The following is a 23,805-nucleotide window of genomic DNA, read 5'->3' as shown; positions in this document are numbered from 1 at the left end:
ACTTTTTAACTTACCTTATTCTAACATAGTCAGAATGACAGACTTCCATTTGATTACTCAGCACCAAATTTCATTTGTTTAGATAATTCTCTTTTTGAGATATAGTATTTATAAGAAGTTAACATATTCCCAAAAATCGTTTGTTTATATCGTTTTCTGAATCTATAGCCAGAATATTTTTATTAAACAAATTAAAAATTAATATATCACCCAAAATAAAAAAAAAGATAATTTTTGATTATTTTTAGAGCATTTTTTATTTCAATTAAATTTTAAAACTTTTGATTAATAACGCAATATTTAATCTGGACATTAAGTCCGTCATATAACGCAACATTTAATCCAGAACGTTCCATGGCATACTTAAATGAAAATACAAGAGAAATTCGATAATGAACATTCCCATTATAATTTTTCATTTAACGTATACAACAAAAGAAAGAAAATTTAACGTTTTAAATTTTTGCTTCATCTGAATATTTACTTGCTTTATTTCCTTCCCAAAACACTACCCACAACTTTCTACTAACAAGTAAATGAACCACCCAAATCATGCGAGTTCGACCTTGCCAAGGCTGCAAGAATCTTGTTAATCTAGAATAAAATAATAAAGGAACACTACATTCCATTAAAGGCCGAGTTTTATTTCGCCGGAACAATGAATCTATTACATCTTTTGCGAGTTGATTAGGGACATTTCTTCTTTTTTCTCACTTTAATAAATCAAGCTAGAAATATAAGAAAGCTGTTTGCATAAGACTTTCTCTACGTATGTGGACTAATTTCCGAAGGTGATACGAATCCATGAAGGAGACAAACGGTATGTTTCCTCTAAGGGTGGGGTATCCGAAAATATTCCGTCAAACTTGTTTTGATTTTGCATACATCCAACTCCAATACCGGGTCCAACGTCCTTGTAGATTTCAGTATATAAAGTGGAGGTATCCATGGGGTTATCATAGTTAACTCAGACATTCGAGTTTGCATTCATCATGTTCGCTAAGGTAATTATTTTATATATTTCTTATAAAATTCTAAACCTGCGTTGTATTTTCTTCTTAAATAGCTCTTAGATTACTATTGAATGTGAGTGTTATAGTTTCAAGTAAAAATGTGAATTTGAAATTTTGAAAAACATTCGATTCATGCGAATGGTTCATGCCATGCTCCTTAGGCTTATTCTTTAAACTGCAGAATTTTAAAATAACTATTTATATGCATGTCTGCAATTATGCCTTAATGGGACGCAAAGCTAACGGACATTTATATGCAGCGCTAAAATAGTATAATGTAATTCAACGTTGTTATAGAAAAGAATAAATACGACAAATCGCCAAAAGTTTCAATTTCCACAAATCGATGAGTGCACAGCTGGAATGTTAAGTCCTACACATGAAAAATTATAAATATAGCTTGCTGATAAAGAATTTTTAAAATTAATGTATTATAAGGTTAAAAACCGCTCTAAACAGTTTTTACAATAAATATTTAAATATTTCGCTCTGAACTTAGTAATGTAATTTAAATTTAAATTATTTCCTATACCTTAAGAAAGGAATTTACATTTAGATTCGGATATTTAAAACTAATAATAATAGCAGTTAAATTACGCTCTTCAAACAGGTAGAAGTCCCTTCGACTTTAAAACAAACAGTTCCCTTTTTTTAGTAGGAAAAATAAAGAGATAGAAACAATTTGACATTACAATTTGTCAAAATTTCCTTATTATGATATATATACCTTATATTTTCAGGCTGCTGCCTTAAAAAAATATGCTAAATAAATTGCGTTAAATATTCAATTCACTTCTAAATTAAAGTTGAAAATCAAATTTGTTAGCAGTAATAAAATTTCCTTTTATGCCACTAGAATCTAATAATCGTATATAAATAAATTTCAGCTTGAGAAATAATCTAAATGAAAAAATAACATTTGTGCATAAAAGTGTGTTTGTTTTTTACTTAAAGTAGTACCTATTCATGACGAACATTTTTAAAATATTCATTCTGTCTATTTAATCATCTTAAGAAAAGTGTCTTCTAAATCGATATATTTTTATCATGTTCAAATAACTCTTTAAAAAAACTCTTTTCTGATATCTTTTTATGAAATTGTTCTAAAAATGCAAGATACTTTTAATTGTTTTAGCAATACTCTTTATTATATGCGATACTTCTTTTTCAAAGATTAATTATAGATATTTTCTAGTTAATGTATAATGCAAAATTTCTTAATCATCTTACCGACTGACAATTCAAAAACTAAGGCAAAGACAAAAACTAATAATTCATAGCTTAAGAATGCTGGTATTTTCAAACTGTTTTGTTATTGTAAAAGATATAGTTACATCACACAAATCTACTACACGTAAACACTATAATATAAATTTAGAGTAATTATTCTCAAGCAAAATGAAAATTATTTTCTAAAATAATGTTTAACTCAAAAAATATTTATGTCCTCCAGCTGTCATGAGCAGAAGGGCCATTGATTTGTGGTGGTTCAATAAATGCATCTCTCATTTACTATGAATAAGACTGTCTTGTAGTGTATATTTTCATTATATTACTCACATAATATTAGAAACAGGATTTATTCATGAAAACGTAATTCATTATTAAGCAACAATTGTTCATTAAAGTCTTACATAGTCTTAAGTTTATAAAGATATTATCATTGCAAAAACGGTTCAATTTGCTGACTTTTAATGGCATTAAAGTCTCATTGTTCAACATATTATTTCAGGCCATCATCCTCCTCGCTGTTCTTGCAGCCGTCAACGCCAGTGTCCTCCTCGGACATGGTGCTCTGGTCAATACCGGCGTCAGTGCCAGCAGCCGCTCTCAAGATGTAAGTAAATGTACTTCTGAATTTTTATGGAATAAAAACTATTTAAATCATTTCATATCTCGGTTTTCTAAATTATTACATACTAGCCGCCTTTGGCGACCAGCCAGTTCGCCAATCGTAATGCTCGTTTAAATTTTAATAATTAAATAGGTTGAACCGGAGTTTAACCCAATTATTCGCCAAGTTGCGATAATGCGCCAAAGCTGGCAATCTTTATTATGTACTATAATTGAACATCTGCTCCTTTGCTTTTGAACATTTCGCAAGGTCGTTGTTGGCGATTTTTAAAAATTGCTCCAAGCAGGAGCTTAAACTCCGGTCGTACCATTAAATATTTTACGCAATTCCAACTTTAATAGATTCTTCGGCAAAATATTTTAAAACTTCAAATTTTGATAGTCATATAATTCACTCATAATATTATAAGGGCCTTCAGTCATAGCCTGATATGTATCTCTCTAATTTTCTGTTACCCCTCGTAGAAATTATGCTTTAAATTAAAGTGTAAATGATTAATCTGCAATTAATATAATAATATTTTTTACTGAAACAAAGCATTTTTTTAATACTATGATTACTGATAATAGAGTCACTGAGCGTTTAAACTTTATGGGCACTAAAGAATATTTTTCTTAATTTATGTAATATCTCAAGAATTTGTCAACAAAAATTTCTCAGATTCATCATGAACAGATCAATTCATTAACAATGTTTAATTTTAAATGCATCAAACACTAAGAAAATAAAATGAATCGTTTAAAATAATCGGTCGAAAACAGGTTTAAAACAACTATTTAAAAAACGATGTACTTGAAACTATAAGCATACACAAAAAAGTATATAACTAACATAAATACAATTTATTTACAAAAGCATGCAATTAACCTAAAAATAATTTAAATCATTGAAAACAGGTTTAAAAAAAACTACTTAAAAAACGATGTACTTAAAACTATAAGCATATACAAAAAATATATAACTAACATAAATACAATTTACTTCAAAAAGCATGCAACTAACCTAAAAATAATTTAAATTATCCGTTGGTTGTCATGTCAACAGTCAGAAAACAATGCGCATGCGTGAATTTTCTTCGCCAGTTAAGTTAACGCAAATGCGTGAATTTTTCTACGCCAGTTGGGGTAACGCTATGCAGATTATACATTTTAAATTTCCTTTATTCTGTGTTATTTTAATTCAAAAGTACTTCAGAATGAATCTGAAACATGGATTAATGAACAATGTTTGATTTTAAATGCATAAAACATTAAGAAAATAAACAGAATCGTTTGAAATATTCCGCCGAAAAATGTTAACCCTAGCCTCAATTCTGTTGGGAGAAAAAAATAACTGAAGCGTTACTGATTTGGCGGTTTTGAAAATGGAAGATTTTTTTGGCGGAAAAGTTGGCGGAGGGGAAAATGGAAGATTTTTTTGACGGGAAAGTTAGTTTTTAACTAATAATTAAAATTATAATTAAAATTTCAAAAAAACGGACCCCAGGTGCACATTCTCGACCTCTAAGGTATACATGTACCAAATTTGATGGCTGTATGTCAAATGACCTGGCCTGTAGAGCGCCAACACACACACACACACACACACACACACACATTGAGCTTTATTATAAGTATAGATGACAACCTGAAAGACTAGTATAAGATTGCATTTCTCTAATCAGTGAGAATTCATTCATTTAGGAATTCGGTAACTATGCTTTCGGTTATGACATCAAGGACGGACTCGGTGCCACCAACTCCAGATCCGAAGTAGGCGATGCTCATGGAAACAAGAAGGGATCTTACACCCTTGCTGACATCGACGGAAGAGCCCGACGAGTCGACTACGTTGCTGACGGACACGGATTCCGAGCCGTTGTTAAGACCAACGAACCTGGAACCGCCGCCAGTGCCCCTGCAGCTGCCCTCATCGCCAGTCCTTACGCTGGACCCGTCGCCCCAGTCGTTAACCACGTAGCCCCTGCAGCTGCCGTTGTTGGGCATGCTGCTTCCTACCCTGCTCCCTTGGCTGTTGCCGCCCCAGCTGTCGCTGCCCCAGTTGCCTATGGTGGTGTTCTCGGACATGGAGCTGCCATCGCAGCACCTGTAGCCTATGGTGGAGTGATCGGACACAGAGCCGCTATCGCCGCCCCAGTAGCCTATGGTGGAGTGATCGGACATGGTGCCGCTATCGCCGCCCCAGTAGCCTATGGTGGAGTGATCGGACATGGTGCCGCTCTCGCCGCCCCAGTAGCCTATGGAGGAGTTCTTGGACACGGATCTGCTCTTGGTGTTGGATATGGTCTTGGATATGGCAAGGCCCTCTACCATTAAACGAAAGAAACCTAAAATGGTAAATCTTATTATGATGTTTAGAAGCTTTCTTTTTTTTTAATTCAAACCTCAGGTTATAATTTGAAATATTATAAAAATAAATAGAATTAATTTTGACGTTTCTTACGAAAAATTTCGTTTTATTTTCATGTTCCTTTTTGTATTCAAAAATCAGATGTAACAATAATGGAAGTTTAAATAGGAAACAAATCAGTTTTAACAATCAATTTAATTAGTAAAAGATGTTTGATTTTCTAGTTTTCTTCCGATTTCTTTTGATATAACATAACTGGATCTTAAAATTTTTTTGGATTATTTGTAGTTTCTCATTCATTTGTAACACTTAGGATTCTAAATAGAATTTATATTTAAATTTTATTTATTTACTGGTTGCCTTTATCAATCAGAATTTACCAGGTATACTGATTATGCTTTCTTATAATTCTCTTATGCATCCCTCAAGAAAAAAATTTTGTGACAGACATTAAAACTGTGTAAATTTAATAGCATTATACCTGTTCATTCACTGTATATATAAACCATATCAAGACAGTCAAATTTTAAGCATTAAAGTACTATTAAAACGTTATTATTCCGTTCTTCTCTTTCTAAATTACACAGATCTGTAACTCCACTTCTTTATTCGACATGTAATGTGCTCAAATTTAAACAAATTCTTCTTCCTTAGCTTGGAATAATGAAGAAAAGATAGCATTTAAATATTTGTTGAAACAATGAAAACGATAATAAGGATTATTTTTTTAAATTAGACAAAAAAAAATCATTTTTTTTAAACAACTGTCAAAATTTAGAGAGTTTTGCCCAGTTATTAATTTAGTATTGATGAATTTATAAATTTTTAAATGATGTAAATATCATGTTCGTGTTGCAATATTTTCAGAAGTTATTGTGGATAAAATGATAAACTTTCACTTAATATTTAAATAATTAAAATTTCAAAAACGGCTTCAAATAGCGCCTTTTTATTCGTAAAAATGTGTTGTGCGGATTTTAATAGATCACTTTCTAAAGGCCGATCTGCATAGAACTAATACACACACATCTCTCCTTATTATTAACAAAGATTTACATGATAGAACGAAATTTCGAAAAATTCTAATGATATAATTGACGGATTTTTTTCAAGAAATCTGATGTGTAGAGTATAATCACGCACACGTTCCTTCTTATTGTTAGCAGATTGAAATAATTAAAGGAAATTTTAGAACGAATTATATAATTGCCTATGAAACATTGCTTCTAATTACTAATTTTGTCTAAAGAGATGTATTTTCTCTTATTTATTCTGTCTCTTAACTCTTTTTTTCTGACATTTGCAATTTATTATATTCTTAGTATTTTGAGAATATTTAAAATAATTCTTTTATATTATTATTCTAGGTTTTACCTACTTGTGCCTTTCTTGCTCAACATGTGTCTCCAATTGTTTCTCAGGAGCAACCTTCTTTTTTTATGTCTAAAAAGAAGATTTTGCTGAGAATTAGGGATATCTACCTTCTTGGGGAATATTTGATGTGAATGAATTTCACGACTTTATTTATTTCACTCAAATTGATTGTAAATAAATACTTTCAATCATGTACTTTTGTCTCCTAATGATTTTTTTCACTGTTTTACATTACTTATGTCATTTGCTAAGTATTTATACTTTCCCTTATCTAACTAAAAATAAGAATTTAATTTTCTAAACAATACAAATATATTTTCAATGAAATTCACAATCAAATTGAATAAATTATTACTAAATTTACTCAATAAATGTTCTTAATACTGAAAGTAAAAGGTTTTACGAATGCATTCATGTAAAGCAGTTCATAGATATTTGAATTAAACGTATGTATTGAAAATGGGGCAATGCATCATTTATTAATCTTTTTAAATAAGATAAATGAAAAATGATAATCATTAAAATTGTGGAAATCAGAACAAAATTCATGATGTATAGCATAAAAATTGAAGTTTTTACTATCCACTTTCAGCCGTAGATTAAAATTTCGCTTTACATTTATAAACTTGAATTCGCCTAAACATTAAAAATTCGTTAAATGTTGATTGATAGACTGTACTTTTCACAAACAGATAAATCTTATTAAAAATGAGTACGTAAGTGCATATGATGGGGATTTATTAGAAATGTAACAAATCCCTATCATAATTATAAATTTTATACATAATATAAATTGCTGAAAATTAGGTATTATAATTAACAAAATATTTTATTATATAATTCCTTTTTATTTGCACAATATTAAATTTCTAATATAACTCAACTTGGTTTACTATATAATTAAAAACATCCACACACTTTTACACCTTATTTATCCTACATGTCAAATACTATTATAATAAGAGTCCTAAATTTGCTATATTGTTAGCTATTACTCTATGAGTTAAGCTATCTGCTGGATTCACCGGCTGCGATAACCTCGTTGGTAGGGCGTTGGATTCGCGTCCTTTGGGTTATGAGTTCGATCCCTGCCGGTCGAAGACTCTCCGTGTGTGTGGTGGCTGGCACACGTATCGATCTGTCGTGGTCACAAAGTCCTCCACGCCGAGAGTAATACCACTAGAGGTACTGGATCATGGGCGCTCGTTCTTTAATTCTGGTCTAAATTACGATCTGTGGATGAGTGAATGAAATGCATGAATGAAGTCCGCCAGTAAAAAGGGTTGTGACGGGTGTGTAGCTAAGGCGTGTTATTAGCGCTAGGTGGAGCTACTTAAAAAACAAGAGACGCACCTTTGGCTTAAAAAAATCGCTGACTTTTGAAGTCAGTGGGCTTGTCTATGACAAGTGCCATTAGAAACAACAACAACTATATTTGTTTTCATACGAGTTGTTGCGATCTAGCTTGAATAAAATGTCCCAATTCATTCCACAAGATATCACGGTATTGAGATCCAGACTCTAAGCAGATTAGGCCTTAGTATTTTTTTGACCATATCTCCACAAACATGTATTGTGTCAATACGGCATTCTTTGAATATGACCCTTTGGTATCTTTGGAGAAAATGATTAAGATATTAACTTATATAGATAATTCCACACCATTGCGTGACACTAGACATTCCACTCACTTGCGGAATGTCCATTCTTGTTTCATCATGACAATGTTTCCATTTCCGAAACACGAACTGTTTAGAGTTGGTTTGCTGATACAGATGTTGAGAATTTGAACTGGCCTGATCAGAATCTGGATCTCAATCAATTACAAATCTAATGATTATATTTGACTACAATTCAAAAATTATTATAGTGTAAATCACGAACTTCATTTTAATATCTATTGGTTATTTAGTATATCTCTTACGTTTATAAAATCAATATAATTGTTAAAAAATAGTTTAGTGAAGATTAATTTGTGGAAAATCTCTCATCATTTAGCATTTCTTGGAGAGCAATTAAAATTCAGATCTTCCAAATGTCAGTATCTGTCTAGATCTTACAGGTATTCGACTGGAGGAAAAAATGTTATATTTTGCTCATAAGTAGTAAAAATTATTTTATAAATATATTCTATCATATTTTGCCAAATATTAATATAATTCATTATCGATTTTGATACATATTTTATTTTTCAGATACTCTGTAAGTTTTATAAAATTTAATTGGAATTTCAGTTTTATAAACAAAATATTTATCTCGGAATCTCAAAAATATCGTATTTTAAAAAAAATTATGTTTTTCTAAATACAAGTAAGTTTTTTACGAAAATGTATGTAAGTATTGCTGTCAAAAAATAAAATTATTTTTGAAAGTTTCAAATCATTAGCTACTTTCAATTATATGTTGTTAGACAAGTCATACATTTTAGTCCTAAGGGCCATCACCGGAAAAATTACAACCCTCCCCGAAGGAAGTACGTCCCTTCATCGATGGGAGGAGCCAGATTCCCCTATCTATAGGTGTATCCTTCAGGGTGGCAAGATCTAACCACCATGCCAGAAGCATCTCATCGTCATTTCGAGGTGCACTCCAGGGGGTTTATGTGGTTTGACAAAATAATTTTCTCTTACTTTAATTTCTAGTTGTTCCCCTAATTATCTTCTTGGCCGAATTTTCATATTAAAATGTGAGCTCAAATATATTTTTATGCGGTTGAAGTTCAAAGATAATTTGTCCAGATTTTGGAAAAATTCAGTAAAATACGTAAAATCGAAAGTGCTTAGATATTTTTGAACGCATAGTATATTTTTAAATTCAAAATTTTTATTAACATTAATTCACACTATATTAAAAATTATACACCTGATCTAGTGATTGCATTATACACTTGCGAAACAATCTCTACTCCTCGTCCACCTAATACTGAATTTTAATATAACACATTCAAAGATTAAAATTTATAAAATTATATCAACTAACACAATAATAATTATTGAAATCAAATGCTTAGAACGAATTTCTGAGATTAATATCTGAAGTAATTCAACATCGAAGTATTTTAAACAACACCGACAATGCTTCATATCTTTCTGAAATATCTTAAGAGAAATTCTATTTACATATTCAGTAAGACTTATAATACTTTACAGTGTGAAAGCAGAACTTCAAGTTCAAATAGAGATATTATTTTTATTTAATAAATTTTATTACAATAAGTTTACCTTAATTTAGTTATATTAACATCCCGTTTTAATGCAACATTAAGACTATTTTGGGACAGACTTCGTAACTTTGGCATTGGTCAAATGCGAGGACGTCACTTGAGCTGGCAGCCCCTCTCAAAAATTCTATACCATACCAGTGGGAGGACGTTTGGCCCTGACGTATTTAACGTACACCAGACCAGTGTATACGGAGGTTCGGTGGAATCAGGTCTCGAATAAAAAACCCTCCGATTATCAGACCGACACGACACCTTACCGCCAAGCCACAGCGGCCCTATTTATTAGATTAAAAAGCTGTAATTTCACAAATGTAAACAATAAAAAAATTGAATCATTGCTTACTCTTGAATATCATTCTTTTTCGTAATTATCATGGCAGTGAGCGAAGCTGCGAATATCTTTCATGTCATTAGCAAACAATAGTTTAAAAAAAAAATAGATTTTTTTCTCGAATCTGTTATATGATCTATGGCGACTTCCTTTTCGGAGCAATTAATCTTTGGTATGCCGTTAATAAAAGAAGTACCGGAAAAACAAATATACATTTTAGACGTCTCTCTTCCTATTGATTGAAAGAAAAAAATCAATGTACTACTACAACTGTTGTCACAGGAAAATATATCAAATTTTATCTATTGAAGTCCATGCATTTTTACATACATATACATACAAGAGAAAACCGGAAGACGGTCAGACCTTTGAGAAATTAGGTCAAAATTTAATACGAATCTATATTGTAGATACTAAATTTGAGTATTTTAATTGTGTTCAGTTCTTTACGTTTTGTAATCATCAAGCTCAATAGTATTCTGACACCAGAGTAAATATATTTCATTTGAATGGATTCCTTTCAAAATTCAATAGAAATCTTAAAATTTGGTTAAAAGTCCATATACCAAATTCCATCCATCTAGATGAAAACGATTTCGATTTACTGTTCACAACTCGACATAATTCCAAGGTGTATTTTTTGCACCCATGGTGGTCTGAAATGAAGAGAGTTGCCAAAATCTCGACATTAAATTGGTTTTGTTTATTAAAATATTTTCTCTTTGCTTATTTCGCTTGCAAGAAATTAACTAAGCCAAAATTTCGAAATTTTTATCAAAACTTTAAAAATATATATCCATAAAGCATATCCAAAATTTCTTAAATATACCAAATTTCTTAAACATTGCTCCGAAAATCTGCCTTTAAATCGCCAACACACATTCACAGATGAACGTTCTCTTTTATTATTAATGGAGATTTGCATTCTCCAATCTTTTATTATTTATGTCTATGATAGATAAAATATACAGTTATAATTGCTTCAATTATGTACTTGTACATTTTATTCCTTTAAGTGAAAATGTTACAGTTTTACATACATACATTGTACATGAAATGTCAAAATTATATAAACAAAAAGATTATATTTATTCAAATACTGAGCTATGACTTTTCATATTCTAAAAAAAATTTAAAATGCGTTTCAGACTTCTTAATATGTTTAGTTTCGTTCAAAAATTTGTTACAGATATTGTTTTACTGTGAATGTAATGTAATAAACTCATCACAATATGAATTTATATCATTATTATTATTATTATAACGTATAATAATAATAATAAATATATAAAATGTTATTATATATTTTTAATGTAATATGTGCAGTTTATTTAACCATTATAAACAATATAAATTTCATTTTACAGCATTCTTTAAGATATAATGTTTGCATACACGTTTAAAAACAAACGATTTACTCTTTGGCACATTTGGTTTAAAATTTAAAGCAGATCCACCATTTCTGGACAGAAGTTCAACTCTTTGACAGACCTACAGGTCTATACAAATTGACAAACCAACAGGCAATCAACGCTTTCACAAACTTTTTCAATTCCTACTATTATTTCACACTCATCCTATATATATTTATATATCCTGTTCAAATTTTCAATCGTTAATAACACACTTTTATTCATCCACTCAAGTTCAAATACATTTTTTAGACGTATAGTGGATGACACTTAATGTTAACACGTTTTTTTTAAATATTATTTAAATTAATTAAATGTGTCCAGTAATTTCTTTTTTGTCGCCAAAAGTCACCAAATCCGTCACCATGTCGCCAAGCTCTGAGACTACTGACGCGACACCCGATCATAAATAATATAAGTTATGTATAAACAATATAAGAAAACAAGTAGGAATTCAATTAAAATTTTTGCCATTTAATATTGTAATTCTGTCATATGTATATACATATTTATATTAATTGTAATTATTTAATAAAATAGTAACTAAAATTAAAAAATAAAAATTTGACCAAGTTTTCTTTTTTTAGATGATTCTCCTTTTGAGATATTGTATTTACAAAAAGTTACCACATTTCTAAAAACCGCTTTTTTGATAGAAAAGAAAGTAAAAACCGAAAATTCATTAAATTCTTAAAAGTCGAATTTTTCGGTTAATTTATGGTTCCATACATTGTACACGACAAAATAAAATAAATATTTAAAAAAAAATTAAATCAAATTAGTTTCAGGGAGTAGATATTTTAATAGCATATGCCCTAAAATATTTATTTCGAATTACACTTCTGAGTTTATATCCAGAAAATTCTTACCATGCAAATTAAAAATTAATGGAACACTATAAATAAAAGGAATAATTTTAATTCCATTTAGAATACGGTTGTTTTATTTCCTTTGAATTTCGAAACTTCCGATTTATAATCACATAACAGCATTTAATCCGAACATCCCATGAAATAGGAGAAAATACGACAAAGAACAAACATTCTAGTTATTTTTTTTCTTCTAATGTATATAACAAAATAAAGAAATTTGAATATTTTAAATTTTGGCTTCATCTGAATATTTATTCGCCTTATTTCCTTTAAGAAACACTACCCACAACTTTCTATTAACAAGTAAATGGGCCGCACAAATCAAACGAGTTCGACCTTGTGAAGGATGAGAGTTACTGTAAACCAAGAAAAAAAATAATTTAAAAAAAATCAGAGCATTCCATTAAAGGCCGAGTTCTATTTACTTTTGAGAGTTCATTACGGGAATCACTTCTTTTTTTTCTCTTTAATAAATCATACTAGAAATAAAAGAATGCTGTTTGCTTAGGACTTTCCCTACGTATGTGGACTAATTTCCGAAGGTGATACGAATCAATGAAGAATATAAACGGTATGTTTCCTCTAAGGGTGGGGTATTCGCAACCGTTTCGTCAAACATGTTTTGATTTTGCAGACAGCCAACTCCAATACCGGGTCCAACGTCCTTGTAGATTTCAGTATATAAAGTGGAGGTATCCATGGGGTTATCATAGTTAACTCAGACATTCGAGTTTGCATTCATCATGTTCGCTAAGGTAAATATTTTATATATTTCATAAATTTTATAAAGCTCTAAACCTATGTTCTATTTTACACTAAAAAAACTCTTAGATTACTATTGAATGTGAGTGTTACCTTACAGTTAAGTAAAAAGTTATAGTAAAAATGTGAGTTTAAAATTTTGAAAAACATTCGATTCATGCGAATGGTTTATGCCATGCTCCTTAAGCTTATTTTTTAAACTGCAGAATTTTAAAATAACTCTTTATATGCTCCTTTGCAGACGTCAATAATACACAAAGATAACGGACATTTATATGCAACTCTAAAATAGTATAATGTAATGTAATTCACGTTGTCATAGCAATAGGTAAATACAACAAATTGCAGAAAGCAAGGTAAAAGAAAATAAAATAATTTAAATCTTGCAAATCGAAGGGTACATAGCTGGAGTGTTAAATCCTTAAAAATTACAAATGTACCTTGCAGATGAACAAAAGTTCTTAATTAATATATTTTAAGGCTAAAAATCCTTCTAAACACTTTTCAGGGTAACTCTTTAAATATGTCACGTTGATCTTAGTAATACAATTAAAACAACACAAAATTTAAATTATTTTTGTCTCAAATACTTCTTGTACCTTAAAAAAACGTAGAATTAGTTTCGGATATTTAAAACTAATGATAATTGCAATTAATTAAGTACTTCCATCAGACAAAAATTCTTTAGATTAACAAAAATACAACAAAACAATTCTTTTTTAATTTAAATCTCGCAAATCGAAGGGTACATAGCTGGAGTGTTAAATCCTTCACGTGAAAAATTACAAATGTACCTTGCTGATGAACAAAAGTTCTTAATTAATATATTTTAAGGCTAAAAATCCTTCTAAACACTTTTCAGGGTAACTCTTTAAATATGTCACGTTGATCTTAGTAATATAATTAAAACAACACAAAATTTAAATTATTTTTGTCTCAAATACTTCTTGTACCTTAAAAAAAACGTAGAATTAGTTTCAGATATTTAAAACTAACGATAATTGCAATTAATTAAGTACTTCCATCAGACAAAAATTCTTTAGATTAACAAAAATACAACTAAACAATTCTTTTTTAATTTAAATCTCGCAAATCGAAGGGTACATAGCTGGAGTGTTAAATCCTTCACGTGAAAAATTACAAATGTACCTTGCTGATGAACAAAAGTTCTTAATTAATATATTTTAAGGCTAAAAATCCTTCTAAACACTTTTCAGGGTAACTCTTTAAATATGTCACGTTGATCTTAGTAATATAATTAAAACAACACAAAATTTAAATTATTTTTGTCTCAAATACTTCTTGTACCTTAAAAAAACGTAGAATTAGTTTCGGATATTTAAAACTAACGATAATTGCAATTAATTAAGTACTTCCATCAGACAAAAATTCTTTAAATTAACAAAAATACAACAAAACAATTCTTTTTCTAACAGGGATAAAGATAAAAACAATTCATCAAATATTTATATATCCCTTATATTTTCAGAAAGTTTTTTTAAAAAACTGCTAAATAAACTGTCTTAAAATCTCTATTCATGGTATGATCAAAGTTGAAAATCACCTTTATAATTGGTAAATTAAATTTTGTTTAATGCCATTAGAATCTAATAATCGCATATAAATTAACTTCAGCTTAAAAAATAATCTTACTGAAAAAAATTACATTTGTATATAAAAGCTTTTTTTAAGCAATACGTAATCATGACGAACAAGCATTGAATCCAATTTATTTTTGACAATATTTATTTTGTCTTTTTAACTATATTAAGAAATGAAATCAGTGTTTTAAATCAATATTTTTTTACCATATTCAATCAGATTTTAAAACACTGTTCTCCGAAATGTTTTCTATAAAATTTTTCTAAAAAAGCATGCTACTCTTTTAAAAACCTTTTCTCCCTCTACAAACCCTTTTTAAAATGTGCTTTTGAAAAAAAAATGTTATAAAATTATTATGAAAGTGCGTTTGACTCTAATTTTTAGTGATATTCTTTAATGTATACGATTCTTCTTTCTCAGGAAAATAAAATAAAAGACATTTTATAATTATGTATAATGCAAATTATCTTAATTATCTTATAGACTGCTTAGATAGACAAAATCTAGAAATTATACTTTTAAGATACTGATATTTTCAAAATGATTTGTTATTGTGAAAGATATATTTACATCAATAAAATCTTTTACACGTTAACACTATAAAATACATTTAGAAGAATTGTTAACAATAAAAAATTAAAATTATTAAATTATCTAAAATTATGTTTAACTCAAAAAACATTTATGTTGCTCAATAATGCATGATAAAAATGCATAAATTCTCAATAAATGCATGAATAAGAAAATCCTGAAGTATATATTTTCCATTTTTTACTCATATAATCTTAGAAACTGGATTTATTCATGAAAACTTAATTGCTTATTAAACAATAATTGTTCATTTAATCTTCATAAACTCTTACATAGGCTAAAGTTTATAGAAATATTCACATTGCAAAAACGGTCCAATTTACTGACTTTTAATGGCATTGAAGTCTCATTGTTAAACGTATTATTTCAGGCCACCATCCTCCTCGCTGTTCTTGCAGCCGTCAACGCCAGTGTCCTCCTCGGACATGGTGCTCTGGTCAACACCGGCGTCAGTGCCAGCAGCCGCTCTCAAGATGTAAGTAAATATAGTTCTGAATTTTTATGCAATAAAAACTATTTAAATCATTTGTATCTCGGTTTTCTAAACTATTACATATGACAACCTGAAGACTAGTATAAGTTTGCATTTCTCTAATCAGTGAGAATTCATTCATTTAGGCATTCGGCAACTACGCTTTCGGTTATGACATCAAGGACGGACTCGGTGCCACCAACTCCCGATCTGAAGTAGGCGATGCCCATGGAAACAAGAAGGGATCCTACACCATTGCCGACATCGATGGCCGAGCCCGACGAGTTGACTACGTTGCTGACGGACACGGATTCCGAGCCGTTGTTAAGACCAACGAACCCGGAACCGCCGCCAGTGCCCCAGCAGCAGCCCTTGTCGCCAGTCCTTACGCTGGACCCGTCGCCCCAGTCGTTAACCACGTAGCCCCTGCAGCTGCCGTTGTTGGACATGCTGCTTCCTACGCTGCTCCCTTGGCTGTTGCCGCCCCAGCTGTTGCTGCCCCAGTTGCCTATGGTAATGTTCTCGGACACGGAGCTGCCATCGCAGCACCTGTAGCCTATGGTGGAGTGATCGGACACAGAGCCGCTATCGCCGCCCCAGTAGCCTATGGTGGAGTGATCGGACACGGTGCCGCTCTCGCCGCCCCAGTAGCCTATGGAGGAGTTCTTGGACACGGAGCTGCGCTTGGTGTTGGATATGGTCATGGATATGGCAAGGCCCTCTACCATTAAACAAATGAAATGAAAAATGGTAAGTCATAATATGTTATTTAGAATCCTTATAATTTCTAATTCAAACTTCAAGGTATAGTTTCAAATATTATAAAAAAATCGTAATAGTCTAGACCTTTTGTACGAAAAAAAAAAATTGTTTTTTGTTCCATTTTGTATTAAAAAAACCGGTATTATAAGAATTTAAGTTAAATTGGAAACAGAAACCATTTCTAAGAGCAAAATTAGCAAAAAGAATTTTGATTTAGGAAATGTTTTTCGATTTCTTTTGAAATAACATAAATAGATCCTAATATTTCCTTTCGATTTTTTTTTTGTAGTTTCGCATTTATTTGTAATACTTAAGGCTCTAAAGAGAATTTCTCAGATAAAATTTATTTTTATGCGAGCTGTCTTTAGCGACCAGAATTCGTCTGATATATTGAATATGCTTCTTTACAACTTTTTATGCATAAATTAGTTATCAGGATTCCTTTAAGAAAATAATTTTGTGACTTTACTAAGAGTGTCAAATGCTATGACCATAGTACTCTTAAAAACATAGTTGTTCCCTTTATTTATTTTTAAAATCTCATGGTACTGTAATTCCAGTTTCATATAAACTGCACAAATTTAAAACAAAATCTTCTTTATTTGCTTTCAAAAATCGAAGATAATTATGCAATTAAAACGATTTTAATTTTAGAACGATAATGTTAATTATTTTAATAATTAAACAAAAATATTTTTAAAAAATTATCAAAATTTAGAAGTTGTCGCTCAATTATTAATTTAGTATTAATGAAATGATAAATTTTTAAATGATAAAAAAAATCATTTTTGTGTTGAAATATTTTCAGCAATTATTGCGAATAAAACAATTAATTTTAATTAATTAAAATTTAGAAAAAAAAATTCTTCCGAGGTGCACATTTGCATTCTCCAAAATATATTGTTCAAATTTTAATTGGTCTCTTTTCGAATGGTTGATGTTTAGAGAACCATCACGCACACACATTCCTACTTATTGATTAGATTGAAATAATTAAATGAAATTTTGCTAAACCTCGAATGATATAATTGTCTCTAAAACGTTGCTTTGAATTACCAATTTTGTCTCAAAAATGTATTTTGTTTGATTTATTCTATTACCAACTAATTTTTCTGATATTTGCATTTTACTACTCTTAGCATTTTGAAAATATTTAAATTAATTTTTTTATTATTATTATTCTAGGTTTTACCAACTTGTGCCTTTCTTGCTCAACATGTGTTTCCAATTGTTTCTCATGGGCAATCTTCTTTTTTTCATGTATTAAAAGAAGATTTTGCTGAGAATTAGGGATATCTATCTTCTTGGGGAATATTTGATGTGAATGAATTTCATGACTTTATTTATTTCACTCAAATTGATTGTAAATAAATACCTTCAATCATGTACTTTTGTCTCCTAATGATTTCTTTCACTTTTTAACTGTACTTACGTCATTTGCTAAGTGCACATATATTAGTATTTATGATTTCCCTTACCTAACTGAAAATAAGAATTAAATTTTCTAAACAATACAAATAGCCTTTTAATGAAATTCAATATCAAATCAGTTCAAATTTCTACTGAATTTACTCATGAAAAGGTAAAAGCTTTTACAAATACCTAGATATAAAGCAGCTTGCAATTACTTGAATTAAATGCATATATTAAAAATGAAGCAATACAGCATTTATAAATCTCTTTAAATAAGAATAATGAAAATTGATTGTCTTTAAAAATGTGGAAATCGGAACAAATTTCTAGATTTGTATTGTAACAATTCAAGTTTTTATTTTCAAGTATCCAATGTCAACTGGTAGAATAAAATTTCGCTTTGCTTTTACAAACCTTAACTTGCCTAAATATTAAAAACACGTAAAACGCTGACTGATAGGATTTGTTGTAGTGATATCTTATAAAACAAATCAGATTTAGAAATAAATACCATTTCATTTTCTTGTCGCCTGTGAAGAAGTCTAAAAAATATTTTTGTTTTATATGTAAACTAGTAAATCTACTAAAACCTGTCTTGCCATCATATTACAAATTTCATTCCATTTGGCTTTATTATTTACTCATAAAATAGAATTTTTTCTTTCATTGAATTTCGTCAGGTACCCATGATGCATTGCATAAAACTGCTTCGTGTTTAGACTTATGTGAAAGCAGAAAAATTTATTCAGATTCAGAGTTTTGCAACACAAGACTTTGTATAGTTTTTAATTTTGTATAGTGAAATTTCGTAAAATAAATAGTTGGATGACAATGTTTGTAAGCATTTTAGGCATTTTTCTCACATTTATTTAACTTGTGGTAGGTTTTTTGCCCTCTGCTCCTATATGGAAAGATTTTGAAATATGAGTGTTACTGATAATAAATTGTAACATTTTCAGAGTTGTATTATTGTTTTATTATAAGATTTTTAAAATTTAATTACTAATTGATTAATTGTTTATTATAATTAAATTTTGATACCAAACATGTTACACTATTTGATAACTGAGTCGAGAAATATTGATTTATATATTTCATAATATGCATCAAAAAAATTTATGAATTAAAAGCTAAGAATTAAAAAATAATGGAAATAAAAAAAATTGCTTTTTAGCACACTAATAAAAGTATGTATGATTTCAAAATCTACTCTTATTAAGCCTTTTATTAATAATTTTTAAAATGTTAAATTAGTTTAGAAGTTTCAATTATTGCGTTAATTTCTTTACTTCAAAAATTTATTACTCTATCGATATATCGAGCATTCCGAGGTCCAATTGAAACATTTTCCGGTATTTTTTATTCGTCATTTATAATACTATATTGCAAAACAAAATTTTAAAAATCGTGTACATAATTTAAAAATTACGTATGAAGTTGAACCCCGGGCATAAGCCTAACGGAGGGGGGCCAAGAAAGTGCATTTAAAACTTTATTTCTTTGTTACCAAGTAAATAAGTTTTCTTTTTTTTAAATACAAATTTTGTGAGTGATAAAATATTAAGTTTATATCAAAAACTTAATTCATTATAATTGGTCAAGTTCTATTATGTCTAGGTATTGCAATACCGGACCAAAATTTCAATACCGGTATTCGGTATTTTTTAAATCTTAATACAGGGATACCGGTTTTAATACCGGTATTAGAAATTTTATAAAAGAAAGAAAACACAGGTGTTTCTTTGTTTTATTTGTCAGTTTTATTAGAGTGTGTAAATATCACAAAAAACAAGTTCTAACTTATAAATTATAACAGTATATAATCACAAAGAAGTAAAGAAACATCTTATTTATTTAAATCACAAAAAAAGTGTAAATATCACTATTCAGTCTATGGTACTATTACAAATTTTTGAAATGTGATCTTAAAAAACATAATGCATCACTTGTACTGTCACTAAGCCTGAAAAGTAATTTTGTGTAAAAATTACCAGCTGTCGAAAATGCTGTTTCGGCATCTACGCTAGTTAGTGGTACTGTTAGCAATGCGAGATATACTTTTTCCAAGTATTTACCTCTAAATCCCTCATCATCAAATAAATCGATTTCTCGTCTGATGGTTTTGGATACAGCTGATTTCTGTATTGTATTTTGGTTCGTTGAAATTTTTTTTATTTATCGCTAATTCTAATTTTTGTTCAAGAGTCAATTCCTTTTCACTATCGACAGTAGTGACATCATAATCTTCGATAATTGAACCGAATTCTTCTGAATGTGGATAGGTTTGTGGGTAAAAAATTTTAAGAAAATTTACTCTAAACTTCATCTGATTTGAATTGGTTATTTTTTTTTTTTTCTTCTTTTTCATTTTCATTTTTAAAATTTACATAAGACATTTTCTATTTCGGTATGCTTTTCTTCTGTGCGATTTTTCAATGTAATATATAATTCTTCAGATAGTGATGTGTGCTGTTCTTTCACTGACTTCAACATGAAATTTACTGTTGCATTAGCTGTTAATAAATTAGAATCTCTCCGACATAATGCCCGAATAGTCAGTTTTATTGGAAGTAGAGCTGATACTGATCTGGATATTAAGTCGAATTCACTATCTGAAATATTAATTTACAGGTTTAAGTCGATTATTGCTTTTTGGATTGGATTTGGCTGTTTCAAAAGTCGTTCCATCATTAGGAGTAAATTGTTCCAACGTGTTTTAGAATCTAATATTAACATATATTCTGTTTTATTTTCAGTTAGTATATATTTTAGTAATATATCCTTTTTATAGGGGAACGTTTAAATATCTTAACAATTTTTCGAACCTTATAAATTATAGGAAGCAATTCTTGATAGGTTATTATTTCATCCACATTAGCAATATCTTCTTCAACAATTACATTGTCATTATCTTCATTGTCAATATCACTCTCACTCTTACTCTTTTCAAAGTTGAAATCCGAAATTTCTATATCCACAGTATTTGGATTCTTCTGTTCTTAATTTTTTGGTATAATGCATCTATTACTCCTAATTGAATTCCATGTGCATAGCACAATTGATGATTTGCACCAATCAACTTTCCAACTTTTTTCATAATTATTGCTCCATCAGTCGTTATGGATACAATATTTTCTTTCAGGGATAATCCATGCTTAGCTAATTTAGATTTAAGCAATTAATTATGCTATTAATTAGCTAACTAATACGTTTTTAATAAAAACAAAAACGTATACTATTTTTCTATGTTCGCGATCCCTGAACATATAGTGGAGACCATTTTAAAAATGTCTAGTAAATACCGAAAAACCAGTATTTAAACTTGTGAATACCGGTATTACAAAATTGTAAAAATGGCTCAAAATACCGGTATTCGGTATCCCGGTATACCGGTATTGCAATCCCTAATTATGTCTCATTACATTCAATTAACAATTAAAATATTTATAAATACCGAGCACCTATTTCAATAAAATTGTGTAGAAACGTGGATGCCAGGCAGTTTAGAAATATGATATTTTAAAATGTATATTTTCCTAGAAATTAATAAAATAAAAATCTAATTAATTTATATAAATCATTAACATATTAAAATATGCGGAAAAGTGAAATTAAATTTATCGTCTGATTAAAAAAGAAGTTTCATAATGAGAGATTTGTTGGTCTGATTGAAGAAGGATACATTAAGATCGTTTATTTTTTTAAGAAAAAGTGACTAGAACCACAACTGAAAACGAGCTTTTAGCCTGTGATAGAAAATTGGTTAATCAATTACAACTGTAAAGATGACGTCAGTCTGAATAAATGTACTGCCACACAAATCAAGTTCAGGCATGGACATCTTCTGAGATATGAATTATTTCCTGCTTGCTGGCATTGTAACAGTATTATGTATGTTAGACACGTGTTTGTTGAATGGACACGTTTCAGAATCCAGAATTCCTGATTTTATTTCTCCTAGATTCACAGTGATTTGTTGCACTCATGCTTAACAATTATGTCTTAGAACCTTTAAATTATTGGATTTTGTTCTCAAATTAAAAAAAAAATTCTGTAACCTTATCGTATTAAATACTACTCTGTCATGAGAGTTAGAATTTTATTTTTTTAATTTTAAGTTTAAATACTTTTTTAATGATCTCATTTTATAAAATCTCGCTAAAATTTTAGTAACTTATTTTTGACTCTGTATGTTCAAATAACGATCGTCAATCCTAACTAAGTTAAGCCATTAGAACTTCTTTTAAATATTTTTAAAGTCCTGTATACAGAATAAATAATTTATTTAAAATATTAATATTTATATAATTAATTAATTATTTATAATTTATTTAAAAATTAATTTAAGAGAACGTTTAAATATAAATCAAAATGATGAGTAATTTCACATATTGATGAAATGAAACAATTATTTAATCCATAAATGTGTACATTGGGTGTAAATTTTAATAGTTTATTTTTTTTATACCTATCTGTAGATTTTTGTCCTATATTTCTGTAGTTTGACATACGGTAGTCAAGGCAATGTGCTATCAAAATTTCCGTTAATTAAAAATTACTCTTGTTTTTGTGTTTTTCAGCTGTATCTTAGAAAAATATTATTGAACAAAAATGAGCAAAGCTAAATAATTTAGTTTTTCTCTTTTAAACAAATCTGTAGATTTTTGCCCGATATTTCTACAATTTGACACACGGTAGTCAAGGCAATATACCATTAAAATTTCCGTTAATTAAAAGTTATTCTTGCTTTTGTGTTTTTCAGCTGTATTTTCGGAAAATATTGATTTTTATACTAAACTTTATAATCACTTTAATGATATTAATTTTCTCTCCTTATAATTTTTTTTCTTTGATTTTAACATTTTTTTTAATTCTATGCACAATTCATGATATTATTTTAATAAATTTGAAGAAATTTAAATAAATTTAAATATTGTGTCAAATCATTGTATGCTGGGAAAAAATAATAATGCATTCTTATAGAGAGATTAAATCAATTGCCGCTTCATCTTTAACTCATGTTCATATGAAGGAAAGTATGAAAAAATGCTAAGCGCTCTGCCTGTACTTCCTCAAACCTGTGTGTGTTGGGGGGGGGGGTCTCGTGTTATACCCACTCTCTCATTTTTTCTGAAACTTTTATTTTGAAAAATAAATTTATTTTATTATTCAAAAGGACATATAAAATTTTGAGAGATTATCTTATATATTTGTGACTGTCATATTTTTTTTTAATTAAATGGTCCGTCACTAATTGTAGCTTTATTAAAAGAAAATTAAATTTTTATTATATTGAAAAATTCTCTGAAAACAGTTTATTGAATAATCGCTACAAAAATATATTATCATGAAGCAATTAAATTTTTATAATATCTAAACTCTTTATATTTCCTTATAATGTTATAGAAATTCTAAATTTTAATCAAGATTTTTTTAACTTAAAATATTTTTTGAAAGCAGGATTTTAATAGTGCACTAAAAACCTAATATTTTATTTTAATTATTATCTGTTATTTTTTATCCTGAGACCTATAATTTTTCAAATTCATTCACAGGTAGAGCCACTGGTATAGAATCATAATTTTATTTGATTAAAGTAATTGATAGCTAAGCTTTGAAAATTTTAAATATTGTATTATCATTCAAAAGACGTAATTGTACAAATTTCAAAGCTTCAACATATCAAAAAAAAGAGTTAAAATCGATTAAAAATTCTATCTTACAAATATGAAGCAAGTCAAGTTTAAAAATTATTTTAACATATGAAATACATG

General features: G+C 29.0%; 2 protein-coding genes across 2 annotated transcripts in view; both read left to right on the top strand.

Annotated features, from left to right (window-relative positions):
• Positions 1–6,727, top strand: part of LOC129971842 (fibroin heavy chain-like) — a 38,377-nt gene extending 31,650 nt beyond the window's left edge. The window contains exons 13-16 of the mRNA XM_056085817.1: positions 963–1,004; positions 2,746–2,850; positions 4,551–5,202; positions 6,585–6,727. Coding sequence (XP_055941792.1) covers positions 963–1,004; positions 2,746–2,850; positions 4,551–5,183 — 780 coding nt within the window. The 3' untranslated portion in view covers positions 5,184–5,202; positions 6,585–6,727. The remainder of the gene's footprint in view (positions 1–962; positions 1,005–2,745; positions 2,851–4,550; positions 5,203–6,584) is intronic.
• A 6,400-nt stretch (positions 6,728–13,127) lies between these two features.
• On the top strand, positions 13,128–18,006 carry LOC129972608 (adult-specific rigid cuticular protein 15.7-like). The gene is made up of 4 exons (XM_056086805.1): positions 13,128–13,184; positions 15,755–15,859; positions 16,003–16,606; positions 17,804–18,006. The coding sequence occupies exons 1-3, from the start codon at positions 13,173–13,175 to the stop codon at positions 16,585–16,587; spliced, it is 702 nt and encodes a 233-aa protein (XP_055942780.1). The 5' UTR covers positions 13,128–13,172; the 3' UTR covers positions 16,588–16,606; positions 17,804–18,006.
• Positions 18,007–23,805: the final 5,799 nt, after the last annotated feature.

The sequence above is a fragment of the Argiope bruennichi genome, chromosome 6 (assembly GCF_947563725.1).
Source record: "Argiope bruennichi chromosome 6, qqArgBrue1.1, whole genome shotgun sequence".
Classification (NCBI taxonomy): Eukaryota; Metazoa; Arthropoda; class Arachnida; order Araneae; family Araneidae; genus Argiope; species Argiope bruennichi.
Note: the sequence above shows the minus strand (reverse complement) of the source record. Positions and strands in the feature narration are given on the sequence as shown.

Coding starts and splice junctions, on each gene's coding strand:
- LOC129972608 (XM_056086805.1), top strand. Junction 15,860..16,002: donor CCAGCAGCCGCTCTCAAGAT/GTAAGTAAATAT, acceptor TCATTCATTTAG/GCATTCGGCAACTACGCTTT.